Source organism: Perissodus microlepis, chromosome 6, assembly GCF_051167445.1.
Source record: "Perissodus microlepis isolate ML-2025 ecotype Zambia chromosome 6, ASM5116744v1, whole genome shotgun sequence".
Classification (NCBI taxonomy): domain Eukaryota; kingdom Metazoa; phylum Chordata; class Actinopteri; order Cichliformes; family Cichlidae; genus Perissodus; species Perissodus microlepis.
The window spans coordinates 40846377-40862946 of record NC_140466.1 but is presented as its reverse complement, the minus strand read 5'-3'; the positions used below and the strand labels follow the sequence as shown (position 1 = coordinate 40862946).

The 16570-nt window shown below is 40.2% G+C and overlaps 2 protein-coding genes across 3 annotated transcripts in view; one reads left to right on the top strand and one right to left on the bottom strand.

The window, feature by feature from the left end:
- Positions 1–2653: 2653 nt before the first annotated feature.
- Positions 2654–15003, bottom strand: fbxo8 (F-box protein 8). Of its 2 annotated transcripts, none has more exons than XM_084932351.1 (8): positions 14639–15003; positions 13678–13780; positions 12760–12843; positions 11363–11507; positions 11127–11253; positions 8023–8141; positions 7130–7326; positions 2654–5120 (listed from the first exon to the last, which is right to left on the bottom strand). In XM_084932351.1, exons 2-8 carry the CDS (start codon positions 13778–13780, stop codon positions 4933–4935), a joined length of 963 nt encoding a protein of 320 aa, XP_084788477.1. In that variant the 5' UTR covers positions 14639–15003; the 3' UTR covers positions 2654–4932. The 2 variants fall into 2 exon arrangements, with proteins under 2 accessions (XP_084788477.1, XP_084788478.1); XM_084932352.1 differs by lacking the exon at positions 14639–15003 and adding an exon at positions 14263–14587.
- Positions 15004–16238: 1235 nt separating this feature from the next.
- Positions 16239–16570, top strand: part of LOC146386254 (deoxycytidylate deaminase-like) — a 28480-nt gene continuing 28148 nt past the window's right edge. The window contains exon 1 of the mRNA XM_084932349.1: positions 16239–16567. Coding sequence (XP_084788475.1) covers positions 16476–16567 — 92 coding nt within the window. The 5' untranslated portion in view covers positions 16239–16475. The remainder of the gene's footprint in view (positions 16568–16570) is intronic.

Genomic DNA, 16570 nt, shown 5'->3' with positions numbered 1-16570 from the left:
GTTTCTTGTCCACGTGGCTGAGGGTGATGTGCAGGACGTGGGCGATGGCGTCCTCTGTGGATCTGTTGGGTCGGTAGGCGAACTGGAGCGGATCTGTGGTGTCTGGGATGGAGGAGGAGATGATGTTCTTCAGCAGCCTCTCGAACGCCTTCATTACTACCGAGGTCAGTGCAACTGGCCGGTAATCGTTCAGGGATGAGGGTCTGCTGTTCTTGGGCAAGATGGAAGTGAACACACCTGCTAGCTGGTCAGCGCAGCAGACGGCCGGTGATGCCGTCTGGCCCCGCCGCTTTCCTTGTGTTCATATGGTCAGAATTAGCCCATGAAAATGTGATAAAAGTTAAAAAAGGAAAACTCATTTTGTATTTTCATTTAAATACCCTGACAAGGCACACCTGTGAAGTGAAACCATTTCAGGTACATCACGAAGCTCATTGAAAAGCAAATAGTGGCTACTTTGAGGAATCTAAAATATAAAACAGATTTAGAGTTATATATTATCTTTATAATCCCATATAATCCCATCTTCAATTCAATTCAATTTTATTTATATAGCGCCAAATCACAACAAAAGTCGCCTCAAGGCGCTTCTTGCTTCATATATGTGATGTTTTCAGTTTGTATCTACACAAAAATACAGAAAAACACTGAATGAGAAGCTGTGTCCAAACGTTTGACTGGTAGTGTGTATATTTATGCAAATAATTAAAAAGTCACACTACGCCAGCTTGTAGCTTTGTTTGAGAGTGTGTAGAACAAACCTGATGACAGGAACTCCCAGAAAACTTAAAAGTAATAAAAAAACATCAAAAGTTTGAGAGCTGTGAGCAAAAAACGAAGCCATAAACAGCTGGAAACCTGTGTGCTTATTACAGTAAACACAACAGTCTTGTATGTTTTACTTTATGAATTCATTTCTTGTGATCAACACAAATATTAACAGAGGGAGATACTTGATGAACCACACTGATCATTACAGTCTCTGCACTGGGCTTGTCTGCATCATCGTTTCACAGGACAGCATAATCATGATGTGGCGATAGCCAAACTGGCCAGCAGATGTCACCACGGAGTTGAGTTTCAGATCGTTTTGAAGCCTCGAGACATGTTTGGGTCAAAATCATCAGCAAAAGCTGAGCCATTACACCACACAATGTCACATTATCTGACATCATCTGTACACGTCTTTCCTTCTAAAGGTATAATCTATAACTGGAGTCTGACAAACTCAGTGCCTCATGTAATACAAAAATAAGTAAACATGGCTTTAAACAAAATAATTTAGAGTGTCATATGCAAATCTGTTCAAGACAACCATTTGCTTATATTACATCTGATGTGGGTACATTTGTGTTTTCAGTGACATATTACTGAAACACTAATTTCATGAAAAATATTCATTCTCTCTGTAAATTAAATGCTGTATTATCCACGTTTTAAAAAGGGTCCAATTTTTGAAGCATTTCCAGTAGTAACACAGCTGACAACAACATTAAGTTCCTTCTTTTAGCAATCAGTTGTGTTGGCACTGTATGAATATGGTCACACATGCACAGCAGTAAGTGTGCCTACATGTATGTATGGATGGGAATGTGTCTCTAGCCCCTGATCTTTAATCATTTGCAATGCATAAAACAAATACCAGCAGGGGACAGGTTGTTCTACGTCTGTCTCTGAATCACACACATCAAGTATCTGGAGTCAAGATTGAATGTTTTACCTCAAACACGAACACTCTTACACACTCCAGTTATTTTTGAGTTTGAGGAAGAAGCCGGTGTAATGAGTCAGCTCAAAATAACATGAACTTAACAACCACATATCCTAAGATTAACTTTAACTGAATCCAGACTTTGCTTAACAGAAAATGACGACCTTGCAGAAATCTAAACCGAACCTTTTCTGGTTCTTACCAGTTTTTATACACAAAGACGTGTTGCACGTGACCTCAGGGCCTTTGTACACTCACTGTCCTGTTGTATTTTTTATTGTCAGTCCCATTATCATGCTCTCGCCCTTCTCTCATTTATTCTTAATGCTAATTAGTTGTGGATAGCTTGCTGCTCGATTAGAAACCTTGAGAACGTGGAGCAAAGTGGTTCGATTCTTCATTGCTCCTATTTGATCCCCATCAGGTTTTTCACAGCTGTGTAAGTATTTGTTGGGTTTTTGGTTTCTATTAGTCTACGTTTGCAGGACAAGTTTAGGGAAGAAGCCTGAATCTGACAGCCCAATGTGTGTCTGGTTCATGATTGGTTCACGTATCGCTGGGAAAAAAAATTCTTTAAAGGTAAAATTTATGAATAATAATTTTAAAATCTGCTGAATTAAGAGGTTTACTTTTTAAGTTAGTAAATACTTTTCCATACTCCATCTACTCTGTTATACGCCTGCTAAGGTGGTAACTCATCTGTGACTTTGATAAATCACTTAATGTCATTTACTTGGTAATGCTAGCTGTGTTTTGACACAAAGCACAGGTTGTAACTGATCTCAGTGCATTTAGCTGTGCATGTGCAATTCACCAGAAAAGCAGCTGCTGGCATCTCAGCTTTGCACAGCTTCAGTCGTTGTTAACGAGATGGACACAGAGAACGCTAGCGTAACATAAGGATTCACGACAGCACATCTGATATTAAAGGAGAGAGATCGCTTTACTTTCGTACGTTTTAATTTAGACAAGAGGAGCATTGCTTGTCTCGCTTGCTCTGAGGGAATGCCACAAGTTTCTCCCTTGGTTGAAACTCGTCAGGAAAATAAAGACACATCCTTGGAACAAGTTCTCAGTGCATTTTGACTTTCATAGCATAAGAACACAGAAAAAAACAACAATAAAGATTTCATAATTTAAACATTCGTGTCAAATGTCTGAGTGATAATGATCTAAAGAAGAGAATGAGTTGGACAGAAAACAAAACCAGTATCTTTAGACTGTTTTACAATACCCACACTGTGATAAAATAAAATCAAACCCTTAATTAAACCACAGAAAATGTGTTGTCTTGTTGCTATGGTTACATTAAGTGAACACTGTGATACCTTTAGCTGCAGCTACATTCTGGCTGTTGGCACTCGCTGTTAGAAGCTACGAGCACAGAGTGAGTATTGTGGTGGTGAATAAAGAGAAGAAGAGAGAGCAGAGAGAGACAGGACAGGAAGCACGCTACGGGAGAGAACCAGAGTTTAATCATTGCTAATAATTAAATATAGTGCTGGCGTGAAAACAAAGAGGTGAGTGAAGAAGAAGTGCTCCGTGCATCATGGGAAGCCCCCCAGCACCCGAAGCATATTGCAGCATATCTACAAGATGGTTCAGGTCACCTGATTAAAACTTTACTTTTAGTAAAAAAGTAGAATGAGTATCTGTATCCACAATCAATCTATGTCCTCCCTATTGTAGTGTTACCTTACAAATCCATCAATAACAGCTCAGACACTGTACAGCTAGTTAGTATAAATAGAAAGCTAAATAAAACTTGAGAGCATCTAATCTACTCTCACTGATCTCTGAAAGCATGGGACTGCTTTTGCAGGGGTTGTGGTGTTACTGTAAAACAGAATTACACTACATGTGATTAATGTCACAGAACAAAGTGGAAGACTTTTTTGTTCAGGAAATAAAACTAAACTGTAGCAGTTGGGCTAAACTCATGCACTGTTCAGGACACAGTTTTATGAACGCCCTAAATCATATTTATACTCTGTTATAAATGTTATTTACAGAGTTCTGGCATCCCACCCCTGTTCAGGAGACAAATCCCCAAAGACCCAATAAAACTCCTCTTTTCTTGGCTAACATTATCTCCTTCTACACTTGATTTGAGCTATTTTTCTCTTAATAGCCATCCATCTCCATCACCACCAAGCCACTGCTATGACACATTTTCTAAAATCACATACTCACTTTCAACTAAATGTAAGTAACTAAAGATATGCATGTTTATTAGCTGTTACTAACAATCAACTGTATTGCAATTTGCAATATTTAAAATTTACAACAGCAGCCCTCCTGCAAGAACAATATTTTCACACATTCATTATAAAGTACATGTGGATGTAGAGTGTCTCAATTTTCTTTCATTAATATAATTAGAAAATCTTTCCGACTTGCAGCAGGAATCCTCTGTTTGACTTCAGCGTTGCCACAGTAGTATTATAGCCTCCATAACTTCTGTTTGTTACAGATACTGCAGGTAAAACCCTGTTACATGGCGTCGTTTAGTGTTCATGTGTACTGACTCTTATGCCTCAGGATGAGAACCCAGTGCTTAAATTATAGTTCGGAGGGTTTTGAGACATATTTAGGCTTATTCAGCAAAGCAGTTTCAAAAACACTGTCTACAACTGATCTACTAGCCATAGTGTCCATACGGCTGATCAAGCCTACTGTTTATACCATGGGCTCAACTGCTTAACAATTAATATTCTTATTAAACTGATGGTATGTTTGATACTGTGTTAGCTCCCTTTAATTTCGTGTGTCACTACCAACAAGAGTGAGCCAGGCTTCGTCCTGCAGCTGAGAGACGAGCAGCGCTTAGCTAAACGGAATCAGCAGAATTACCGACATCTGAAAACAGACTGAAGACGAAGCTTTTCCTGCTCTTCCTCCACCATCAGTCAGTAGTCCCTTTCAATCAGTGCAGTGTCTTCGTGGCTCTACTTCAAATCTCCTCCTCTGCAGTGACTGGGTTTTAAAGAAATTAGGTTCTTGCACATGTGTAAGTCAACATTAATTTTTGGTAGCGCAGTGTCTCTCGCAGTGGAGTGACAATTTTATTTCTGTTTCTGATCTTTCCAGTAAGATTTAGCTGTCGTATTCCTCGTAAGATGTGAAAAGTTGTTCGAATCCATTTCTGTGGTGATCCATACTTTTAGACACGAGGCCGGTTCTTATTTTTTCAGTGCAGTACGGTCAGCTGGCAGTTGGAGCTACGCAGCAACATGGCCGATCAGGTATATGTTATCGTAGAGGTGGCCTACGAAGTCATCCGAAACATTGTGTGCTGCTCGTCGTGTGTTCCTGATAAACTCCCTCTTGGACATTTTGTTTTTCACGTGTGGGCTGGTGAGGTCGATGGAGAGCAAGATAAGGCTGTAGCACAGCACATACACAGCATCTGCAGAGAGAAGGCACCAGATTGGAATTGGAGAGAGGAAAAGAAAGTAGAAAAACTTGTAAATCTGAGTGATTTCTACTACTAAATAGCTCTAGAGCATTCTTGTTTCCACGACTTTCCAGAGGGGACAGGTGGTTAGATTACCAATTCCATGAAAAGGCATGCTTCAGAAAGGCAGTAATCCATCCCTCTCTAGTCTTGGGCTCTAAAGTGTCAGACTAATCCTGCTACAATTCCTAACCACACAAGCAGTTCAGACGAGTTAGCAATAATCCAGAGAGGCATTGGTTTCTCTATGTTCTGCTGACATTAACAAAGCCTTTGGTAAATGCACAGACCATTAACAATGCTGAGGCCAGGGAAAGAATAAAACCTTCTGACATCCTTATTATGTGGCAGTGAATGAGGTTTTCATGTCATGTCTGCATACTACAGTTTGTTGTTACTACAGCAGAACGATGAAAATCACACTCCCTCGACATTTCTGAATCCGAAAAACTGAAGTTTCCAGTTTTACTCTTATTATCATTTATCTGTTTCACAATACAAATACAAGACGGTTCGCTGTCAATGACAATATCAGTTTAACAGTTCTGGCAAAAACAAAATATCCACGAATGCTAGCATCTTAGTGTTTGCTGGGCATCTCTTTTAATGCTAGCACCAAAGAAAAGGTTTTACAGTGAGTTGTATGTGAGGGTGGACATTATGAAAGGACTTGGACTGGCAAGGCAGGGAGATTATTAAGATGGAAAAGATGTGCAGCAGATTAAGGATAGCAGTGGCTATGTGCTAACAGGTAAAGATAGTGTGCTGAGTAGATAAAAGGAGTACTTTAAGGAGTTGATGAACACAGAAAATGAGAGAGAGGAGGGCGGATGGAGGACAGAGTGAATGAGAAAGTGCGACAAAATCAGGGCCCCTATGAAGCAGATGAAGAGTGGAAAGGCAGGTCGTTCAAATGACGTACCATGTCTTATTTTGGAGGAGTTTTTGATCAGACTATTTAACAAAGGATGGCTGAGGAAGGGTACTGGTACAGTGTTTCCAAAACAAGAGTGATGTGCAGCAACTACAGAGGGATAAAGCTGATGAGCCATCTTCATGCCAAGAAAGAGCACTACAGATACAAATGAGATGTTCTTTGAGAGGGTCAAATGGAGCTGCTAGGAAATGTGTATGAGGAAGTCAGAAAATCAGAAGCATAACCAGCTGGGAGAGTAAGGAAGTGAGACAGTGGTGAGGTGTGCGGTCGGAGTGACAGATGGATTCCAGGTGGTTGTGGAATTAAATCAGGGATCAGCTCCGAGCCCCTTCTTGTTTGCTATGGTGATGGACAAGTTGACAAATAAGGTCAGGCTGGAGTCTCCATGGACTTTGATGTTTGCAGATGAGAGCCGGTGAAAGAGAGCTTGCAACAGTGGAGCTATGCAGGAGCAAGACAGAATACACTTGTGTGTATGAGAGGCAGACAGGTGCTAAGGTGAACACAGAGCAGAAAGAGTGAAAGGGGATGAATTTAAATATGCTGGGTCAACCGTTTAACGCAACGCACAAGAAAGGTAAACAAGTGCACGCAGGGTGGAGTGGGTGGAGATGGACGTCAGGGGGATTTGTGACAAAAGGAAGGTTTACAAGATGATAGTGAGACCTGCTATGATGAATGGTTTGGAGATGAATTCAGAGAAGCAAGGATTAGATGGTTTTGGACATGTTTAGAGAGGGGATAGTGGACACATTGGACAAAGGATGTTGAATTTGGAGCTGTCAGACATGAAGAAAAAAGGCCCACAGAGGAGAGGACATGCACGGGCTTGGTTGGACAGAGGAGGATGCGAGGGATACGGTGAAATGATCCTATGTGACAACCCCTAAAGGAAGCAGCTGAAGAGGAAGAAGACAGTTAATTCATTTTTCACTCTTCTATCAAAGAGCCATCTCGAGGCCCAGATACACTGGTGACACTTAAGTTAACTCCTGTACTTAAAGCAGGAACACTAAGTACTAACCAGGACTGAGGCCTAGCTCTCGAACAAGCCCAGGGTTACAGGTACAAAACCTGTGGCTGAACTTGGTAATAAGGGTTTCCAGATATTCTCCTCTCTCCTCGGGCGCATGGATGTGTCTGAAGAAATCCCTCAGAGCATTGGGGAGAAACTGGTTACTGAAGTTATGGAGCTTCACCAACTCATCCAGGACATCCCGTCTGCCCACACAGAAACATACAGTCACACAAGCTACAGTCGCAGAATAGCATAAAGATACTATCTTTATTTAACCTTTATTTATCCCATTGAGATTCAATTTGTCATTTACAAGAGAGACTTGTTCCAGACAAACATATTAAAATATCTATACTAACATGAAAATACATTTAATAGTTAGCAGTAAAGGCATATTTATATATTTGGGGATAGTTAGGACCAAATGTATTTGGACACAGTAGGTAAACATTTTCCCTCTGAGCACCATCACACTGGATTGCAAACTAATCTATTATGATGTGACTGTCTCTAAACATTCATGGACCTATGAACTGCAAATGTCAATCTTTCAGCTTAACAAACTGTTGTGAATGTCAAGTGAAGAGTGGTGTTGGTGGTGTTGGTGGTGGTGGTGGGTGTGTGTGTGTGTGTTCCTGTCTAGCTATCTTTGTGAGGACCGAAATCTGAATTCCACTATACTTGTGAGAACCAACAGTCACTTGTGAGGACACACACACCAGTCCTCACAAGTTTAAAGGCCTTTTTGAGGCTCAAAATGTGGTTTTAGTGTCAGGGTTACAATTAGGTTATGGTTAGGTTTAGGGTCAGGGGCTAGGGAAACCATTATGTCAACGAAGGTCCTCACTAAGATAGCTGAACGGGGTTGTGTGTGTGTGTGTGTGTGTGTGTGTATTAACCTCTCATCCAGATAAATCCTTAGCATCTTCCAGTTGAGCCGTCTGGTGTAGAAAATAAACTTTGCCAGCTCAGTGGGGTGATCCACTAGTATACATTTGGACATGAAGTAACTGATACCCTACAAACACAAAGAGGAAAATGATGCTCTGAAATAGCAAAGACTTGTAGGACTAAAGTTAGAATCTAGACACTGACTCAGCGACTCAGGGAAGGGGGACGTCTGCGTCTCAGGGTCAGACACAGAGAGCCCGCCAAACAGAGAGGCAGCTCTAAAACAAATGCTTCCCAAGAGAAAACTACAAGTTGTAGCCGACAAATTCTTTTACTGTGAGCGGCAGCGTCTCCCAATCTACAAAACACTCAATTTTCATGCAGTATTTATTATATGGGCGTGGTGACAGTGTAAAGACAGCTTGCCCCTCTGCTTGACTGTGGGGATGGTATTCTCTGGATCATACTTTTTTATTATTTATTATTGTTGTATTATTGTTGTATTATTGTTGTACACCCTCTACCTTACAATATAAACTGCCTAGAGGTGACTGATGTTGTGATATTTTAATATAAATAAAACTGAATTAAATTGAAAGGTCACTGGCAAACTTATGACGGGCTAGCACATGTGCCTTTTTGAACAGGGGGACCTTTGAGGCGTCGCAAGTAACATTTTAAGTAATCACAGCGCACTGTTACCAATGGTGTTCTTGGTGACTGTGGCCCTAACTACTTTCAGTTTTGGGTCGACCCACGACTTTTCTTACGATCATCCTCTCTCCATGAGGTAAGATCTTGAAGGAAGCTCCATACCAAAGGTGACTGATGGTCATTTTATATTTTTGCTATGTCCAAACAATCGCACCAACAGTTGTCACCTTCTCAATGAGCTTTTTGCTGATGGGCTTGTAGCCCAGTGTAGGGCTTGTGCACGTCTACAATCTTGTCCATGACATCCTCTGACTAGGGATGGACATCGAGAAGTAGTCCAGTTCCTTGGAATCGTCAGTCTGCCTGCGTATTGGTTCTGCTTATCGGTTCTTGCACTCTCACTACGATTAGCTGATTTCAGTTCGTGTGTTGGGGAAAGGAAAATAGTGGCCCAGTTTATAGTGTGGATACGGAGATTACTTTTATTTTTTTCGCACAAAGGGACACGAGCGCAATGGTAAAGTAGAGACTACTTGAGGGAAACAACAGCACAATGTTGCTAACACAACATGCACCTGCACAGACAGCATGCTAAAGCTAAGCTAGCCAATAACCCACAATGACACTAACGTTGAGTAAATGCTGACCCCAGCCCAGCGCCGTCATTTGCGCTGCTGAACTACAAGAGTTACCAAACTGATGAGCAGTCAAGTTGCTAGTTTATTTTGTTACGCTAGCAATCTCCCACTCTAGCTTGTTTATCAACCAAAGACCTAAACAGAGTTTTCATTCATTTGAAAGCCTGATGTTTAGCCTTGTCAACCCCTGTTGGAAAACGCAAACTCAATTTTGACCATTCGAGAAAAAATTACCCATAATCATCTCACAGATGTAACATTATCTACAGCTACTTTCAGCACCATTGATATTTATTTAGAGATTTTTCTTTTTGAGTTAACTTCAGTAATTACTTCCTCCAAACCATCAACATGTCTTTTAGACCCCATTCCTACAAGACTGCTCAAAGAAGTCCTGCCATTAATTAATGCTTCAGTCTTAAATATGATCAACCTATCGACTCAATTGGCTATGTACCACAGGCCTTCGAGCTGGCTGTAGTTAAAAAGCCATCACTTTTAGACACTTTTTAGCCATCACCAATTATAAGTCAGTCTCCTTTCATATCAAACATCCTTGAAAGAGTAGTTGTCAAACAGCTAACAGATCATCTGCAGAGGAATGGTTTATTTGAAGAGTTTCAGTCAGGTTTCAGAGCTCATCACAGCACAGAAACAGCTTTAGTGAAGGCTACAAATGATCTTCTTATGGCCTCTGACAGTGGACTCATCTCTGTGCTTGTCCTGCTAGACCTCAGTGCAGCGTTCGATACTGTCGACCATAATATCCTATTAGAGCGATTAGAACATGCTGTAGGTATTACAGGTACTGTGCTGCAGTGGTTTGTATCATATCTATCTAATAGACTCCAATTTGTACATGTAAATGGAGAATCCTCTTCACACACTGAGGTTAATTATGGAGTTCCACAGGGTTCAGTGCTAGGACCAATTCTGTTTACATTATACATGCTTCCCTTAGGCAGCATCATTAGAAGACATAGCATACATTTTCACTCCTATGCAGATGACACCCAGCTCTATCTGTCCATGAAGCCAGATAACACACACCAATTAGTTAAAGACATAAAGACCTGGATGGCCGCTAACTTTCTGCTTCTTAATTCAGATCAAACTGAGGTTATTGTACTCGGCCCTGAAAATCTTAGAAATATGGTATCTAACCAGATTCTTACTCTGGATGGCATTACCTTGGCCTCCAGTAACGCTGTGAGGAACCTTGGAGTCATTTTTGACCAGGACATGTCCTTCAACGCACATATTAAACAAATATGTAAGACTGCTTTCTTCCATTTGCGCAACATCTCTAAAATTAGAAATATCCTGTCTCAGAGTGACGTTGAAAAACTAATTCATGCATTTATTGCTAAAAACTAAAAGCTCCTTGAAAAGCCTTCAATTGATCCAAAATGTTCCAGCAGGAGTACTGACAGGGACCAGAAAGAGAGATAAATATTTCGCCTGTATTGGCTTCCCTTCACACAGATGCTATTCATTTATTTGTAAGTGTGCAAACCTACAAATTCAGCAGGGGATCAAATACTTATTTCCTCCAGTGTATAACTGTATCAACTGTTATCACTGAAGGTTTAGACAACAGACTGCAGATGCCCCAAATCCAGATGTGCGCATCAACCAATACTGACCCTTTGACTAAATCATTAGGTCAGGTGAAGGACGGGGATTAAGTTATTTTGTTCTTACACTGAAATCCTGGAAAAATTAACATATTGGCTGGCAGGAGATTTGATGGAAACAAAAGAAATATTCACAGTTGATGCGTCTCTACTACAGATCCTGGGTGTAACTTTATATATTACCTCCTGTGGGTTAGCATTGAATGTCAGGCTGCCTTCATCTAGCTGTAGGTATAGTCTTCTATATGAGAAACCAGCAGGAAGCCTTCTGTTGTAGATGGAGCAGTGGCCCCAAGTGGACTTACATAGCCTGGAGGAATTGACATGGATTATTAAAAAAACAAACAACATAGACATTTTTAACACTTCTAGTAAGAATGTAATTACCACAAGAAAAAAACCGAGGTGAAGTGCCTTACCCCTGCCAAAGATATTCATCATTTCCCAGACCCTGCCACACACATCCAGCCAGGCACAGATCAGTAGCATTCAGGTATGACAGTATGGTGATGCCCAGTTCAGGTGGCAGCATCTCCAAGTCTATAAAACCATGAGGTTCCTTACCTACCAAAAAAGGAGAGACAAAATAGACAGACGTATTTAGATTTAGTTGTAGCATTTTTCTGTATTTGGTTGCACTGCGTGCTTTTAGAACATATGAGCTGTGAAATTGATGAAGACGTTTTCATAATTTGCTCTGTTTTTCGATTTGCATACATTTTCTTAAGCTGCAGTGTGTTCAGACCTTGGGGCCAACTAAGAGACCCCAGTATCAGGACTTCAAAATACAAACTGACTTGTAGCACTGTACGTGTACTGTACGCTAAAAAACTCATTTACTAAGCAGAACTCATGGCCAAACAGCTATGCCTCTCACTAATTACACCCAAATTTCTTGGAAACCTTCGGACAGTATACAGTCCTTTCCTACAATAGAATAGGTGTAGCCCACCAGCCTCACCTAATGGCAAGATCCAGGTTGAAACCCTGGATGGAGCCTTTCTGTGTGGCTAATAATCAAGTTGGATGAAAGTATTTATCTCTTTCTTAGGTTTAACATCCTGCATATGAATCAAAAGTAATAGCCTATTAACTATAGCTATTCTGATTATGTACAAAATGTAAAAAGAAGCAACTAAACAGTACTGAAGTGGAGATGAAACACTACATTAATAAAGGCATCGATTTAACATTATATGTCAAGTTGGCTTTAAGAAATAAGTGTCTAAAGTTACATGTTTAGTACAGAGTATGATGTCATTGGGTTGTTTGGTTGCTGCCAATAGACTTTGATTAGTTTATGTTGGACCAACAAGCTGTAGTTACTGACACTGTTTGATTGTTTCTTGTGTAGTTAGGTTTATCAAGTGGTGCAATCAACTGACAGAGCAGATGTCTGCAAGATGCGATCAGCATGGTTTTATTCAATAAAGCTGTCCCTCTTCCAAACAGTTTACAACATAACAAGTTAGTACATGTGCATCACAAGCTTTTTACCCAAGCACGATCATGTCAGAGGGGGACCTGACTGATGTGTGGAATGGACAATGTAACAAACACACAAACAAAAATGGAGCCTCAAAGGACAGGATGCTACAGAAACCTATTTCCTTGTTTTAGTTTAGAAATCCTTATCTCACATGATCTCACTGAGTGGATTATTTCATAGTGAAAGTGAAGAGAAGTGAAGCCCAAATGTAAGTAAACGAGAATGAAGGACTTTTTTCTCCCTGGGGACATGGTCACAGATGTTAGGATTCCCGACAGGCATGAATTGTTAATACAGATTGCATCGTGTGTGTTTGTATGTTTATACCGCCACTGCGTGTTCTCAGCAGATGATAGATGTCAGGCCGATAGCAGTGCTGTGGAGCTCTTTTCTGGGAGCCTGCATCTCTCCCTGGGTAAAGAAGAAAACGTTTTCTATTCAGTCGCAGACATTGAAATTCACCTCTAGGAGAAAAATTTATCATTTTCTGATTCTAAGCTTCACCACTGGTTAATTTTTTTCAGTGGATTTGGTAGAAACTGCCAAAAGTTAAAAATAAACCTAAAGAGGAGAGGATAAATCCAGTTAGCTGTCAGTTCAAATGACAGCATGTGTAATTATTGTACATGGCATAAGAAACTCATTAATGCTTAATAATATATACAGATTTAGGAATAAATAAATATATGCTAAATATATGCTGAATTTAGGGCTGCCCAGTGGTGTGGTGGTTACCCCCATCACTTCACAGGAAGAAAGTCGTTGGTTTGAATCCACTAGCCAGGTGCCCTTTCTGTGTGGAGTCTGCATGTTCCCCTCTCTGGCCACACTCGAAAGACGTGTAATTAGTGAATTTAAATTGGCCATGAGTGTGACAGGTTATCTGTCTGTGTTAGCCTTGACAGATCAGTGACATGTCCAGGGTGTGCCCCTGCTCTTCCCCTATTATAGCTGTGACAGCCTCCCCACCCCATGACCCTGGACTGAATAAGTGGAAGAAAATGTATATTTTTGATTCATTATCTTCACATATAAAACTATTATAAATAAGAGATAGTAATTTAAATCTATATTATTCAGAAAACTTGGCTACATCTATAAATGACGCCGCACCCTGGATTGCAGTCTAACACCGGGAATATTTATATAAATTACACCAGAACGTTTCAGTTTCAAAATTTCAATGAAATATAGAATTTTCATCATTTCCAAGTCAATTCTGTTTTCTGCTCTGAAGCAGAGTACCTTGCTCCTGTCTTCCCCCTCCTCTCTCAGCCAGTCGATCAGCGAGCTCTTCCTGAAGCTGCTGCTGTTGTCTGGGAGGCAGCCTCCACAGTGCCTGACCCATCTGTAACAGGAGGAAGACACTTAGATGATATAAAGCAATATGCTACACTTCCACTTACCTGTGTGAAAAATAAAGTAGTAAACTACATCTTTTTTTGTACAGGCATGTTTCTTCTTTGTATACTTTGACATGACATTACATACATGATCAATGGATGTATACAGTGAGCACTGTTCGACAAGGCAACATTTGACCATTTACTTTATGAACAGGGATCTTGTCATACTTTTTTAGATCAAACCTGGTTATTAAAAAAATCGAGATTATAAAGGGGTTAAGACTGAAGTAAAGTAATGAGCCGTTGTGTCCCGTTTCATGTATTAAAAAGCCTACGCAGCCATCAGAATCTGACAGCACTCTAACTGTGCTTCAGAATAAATAACGATCACCGACACAGGCCTACATTTAGCATACACCGCTGCTGTCAGCATCCACAGAGCACACTTGCTGCTAACTAGCTTCAAAATTGGCTTGTTAGGTACCTGCGTGCCAACAGCAAGAGACAGCGGCTAGTCTGAAGGCCGGTCAAACGTCAGCTGTTTTACATAAACAACTTCCATTACACTGTTGTAAACATCAACGTTGGAAGTTCCAGCCAGCACGGTAGTTTGACTTGCAGACCCGCCCTCCCTTCAATGCCACTGGCCACAAAATCACAGTAGCATTGAACCTCTTAACCCATTGGTTGAACTGTCTTTCACTCTTATGCTAGTCTTTCAAATCATCAAGTTAGCCTACCAAGATAGTTTAAGTGCACCGAGGACACAAATGCGTTCTCTTTCTTTACATATTAAAGAACACAACCGTTTCGTCTGCAAAATATGAGTTCGTCACAGAAACGTAAGTGGCGCTACCAACCTGACTTCAATGATTCCTCTGACGACCTGACCTGCGCACAATGACAGCTGGAAGCGCGAGTTCCTTATTATCAAACGTATACTGTAGTAATTTCATTAAGCCAAGTACAGATAACAACAGAACAACAGGTCCTCCGGTTCAGCAAAGCCCTTCAATACAGGAGTCTACGAACTGAATTATGTTTTCACTCTCTTCTTCCTGTCGGCCCTCCCACCTTTTCTATCGCGTCATAACTATAGACAAAAAAGGTTGAATCGAAAGAAAATGTATCTTCCCCCGGTTTGTCTTTATCAGTGGATTAAAGTTTACGTATTTAACATGAATGTGATAAATAAGCTGAAAAAACAAAAGCAGAACCAGCGTCTGCGTCACTGACGTCAACTTATTGCATGACGTAAACAACGCGCACAGACCCAAGAGCCAATCAGCCTGCTTTACAAGTCGGATCAGGGGACAGCAGTTAATGGTTAATTATTGGATACACTTGAAAGCTCATAATAAACGTCATCCTGTTAAGAAAGTGTTTTGGAAAAAGGAAAGGATTAAAAAAATAGTTTTGGGTGGGTTGGTAGAGTATTTCAAGTATATAGCAAAGAATTAGGACCCATGGAAATACATTACTGTAGACATCAGATATTAAAAAGAGAAGAAATATAACAGATATTTGTTAAGAATTTTATAACAGAGTAGAGATCAAGTACAGTGATTACTTGCAGATTTATACAGATGGATCGAAAGAGCCAAAAACTGAAACAACTGGTGTAGCAGTAGTGGCTCCTGAATTATAAAATAAAATATCAAGATTTCAAAAAAGAACATCAATTTAGTTTTTAGTATATGTGGTGTAGAATTATGTGCCATATTATTGACTTTAGAGTGCGTGGAAGATAGTAGAATTACGAAATTAATATTATGTAGTGATTCATTGTCAGCATTGTTGAGCATTGAAATATGAAGTGCAACTAATCACCAGAACATTGTGTGAAAAAAACAAAAATATAGCAATAATGTGGACTCATGTATGTATGTATTTAGCGTAAAAAAAGAGCAGATAAGCTGGCTAAGGAAGCTATTACAAGAGTAGATATTTTAGTAGATATATTCGTTTGGAAAATAGTAAGACATTATGAAAAATGGTGTGGAGTAATGAGGTAAAAGGTAACTGTATAAAATACAGTTGGAGTTACAAGACAGAGGAATAAGTAGGCGGGAGGGAATAATTATAAATAGAATAAGAACAGGTCATTGCTCTTTGAATGGCACTCCTTTCAACATGGGGAAACATCTAACTGTATGTAATCGGTGTAATGCCATAGAAACAATAGAACGTGTGTTTATTAGCTGCCGGAAATAAGTCAATCAAAGAAGAATATCGAGTGTAGAAATGGATACTAACAGGAAATTCAAGTTTGAGAATGTGGTTGCTCAGTTAAATCATGATGAAGGGAAAGGAATTTCGTTTCTGAGAAGTACCAAAGTCATCAGGAGCATATAAGGAAATGATGTAGCAGTATAGCCCAAGAGATGGCAGTAGTGCAACATTGTTGGCTGCAAGCTGCCGTTAAAAACTAAGGAAGAAGAAGAAGAAGAGCCAATCGAGCGTCGCGTTGTTGACGACCCGGGAGAAACAAAACTAGCTAAAGTAAAAGGAAAAGCGGCAGAAGAATGATTCATACGAGTTATATCTCTTTGTGGAAAAGAGGATAAAGGAGTGTTAATAGAGCTTCGGCTTCTTTAAATTTGGCGTTGTCACAACAGAGAAACTCCTTCGTACCTATTGGGGATAAAAACGGGGATTGGTATCAACGGGCTCTTCTTTCTTTTACATCTATTTAAAATGTTGTCTACTGGAGATGTTCAAGGTTATCTCCGTAAACTGGAAGCTCTCCTGCGAGTGATCAAGTACCCGGGATACGTCGACTACAATGGGTA

Bases quoted from the DNA above. Each gene is read 5' to 3' on its own strand.
- fbxo8 (XM_084932351.1), bottom strand. From the start codon at position 13,780: ATGGGTCAGGCACTGTGGAGGCTGCCTCCCAGACAACAGCAGCAGCTT. The intron at 12,844-13,677 runs GTACTCTGCTTC...TTCTTTACCCAG, and splicing joins AGGGGGAAGACAGGAGCAAG to GGAGAGATGCAGGCTCCCAG. The intron at 5,121-7,129 runs GTTAGTACTTAG...TTCTCTCTGCAG, and splicing joins AGAGCTAGGCCTCAGTCCTG to ATGCTGTGTATGTGCTGTGC.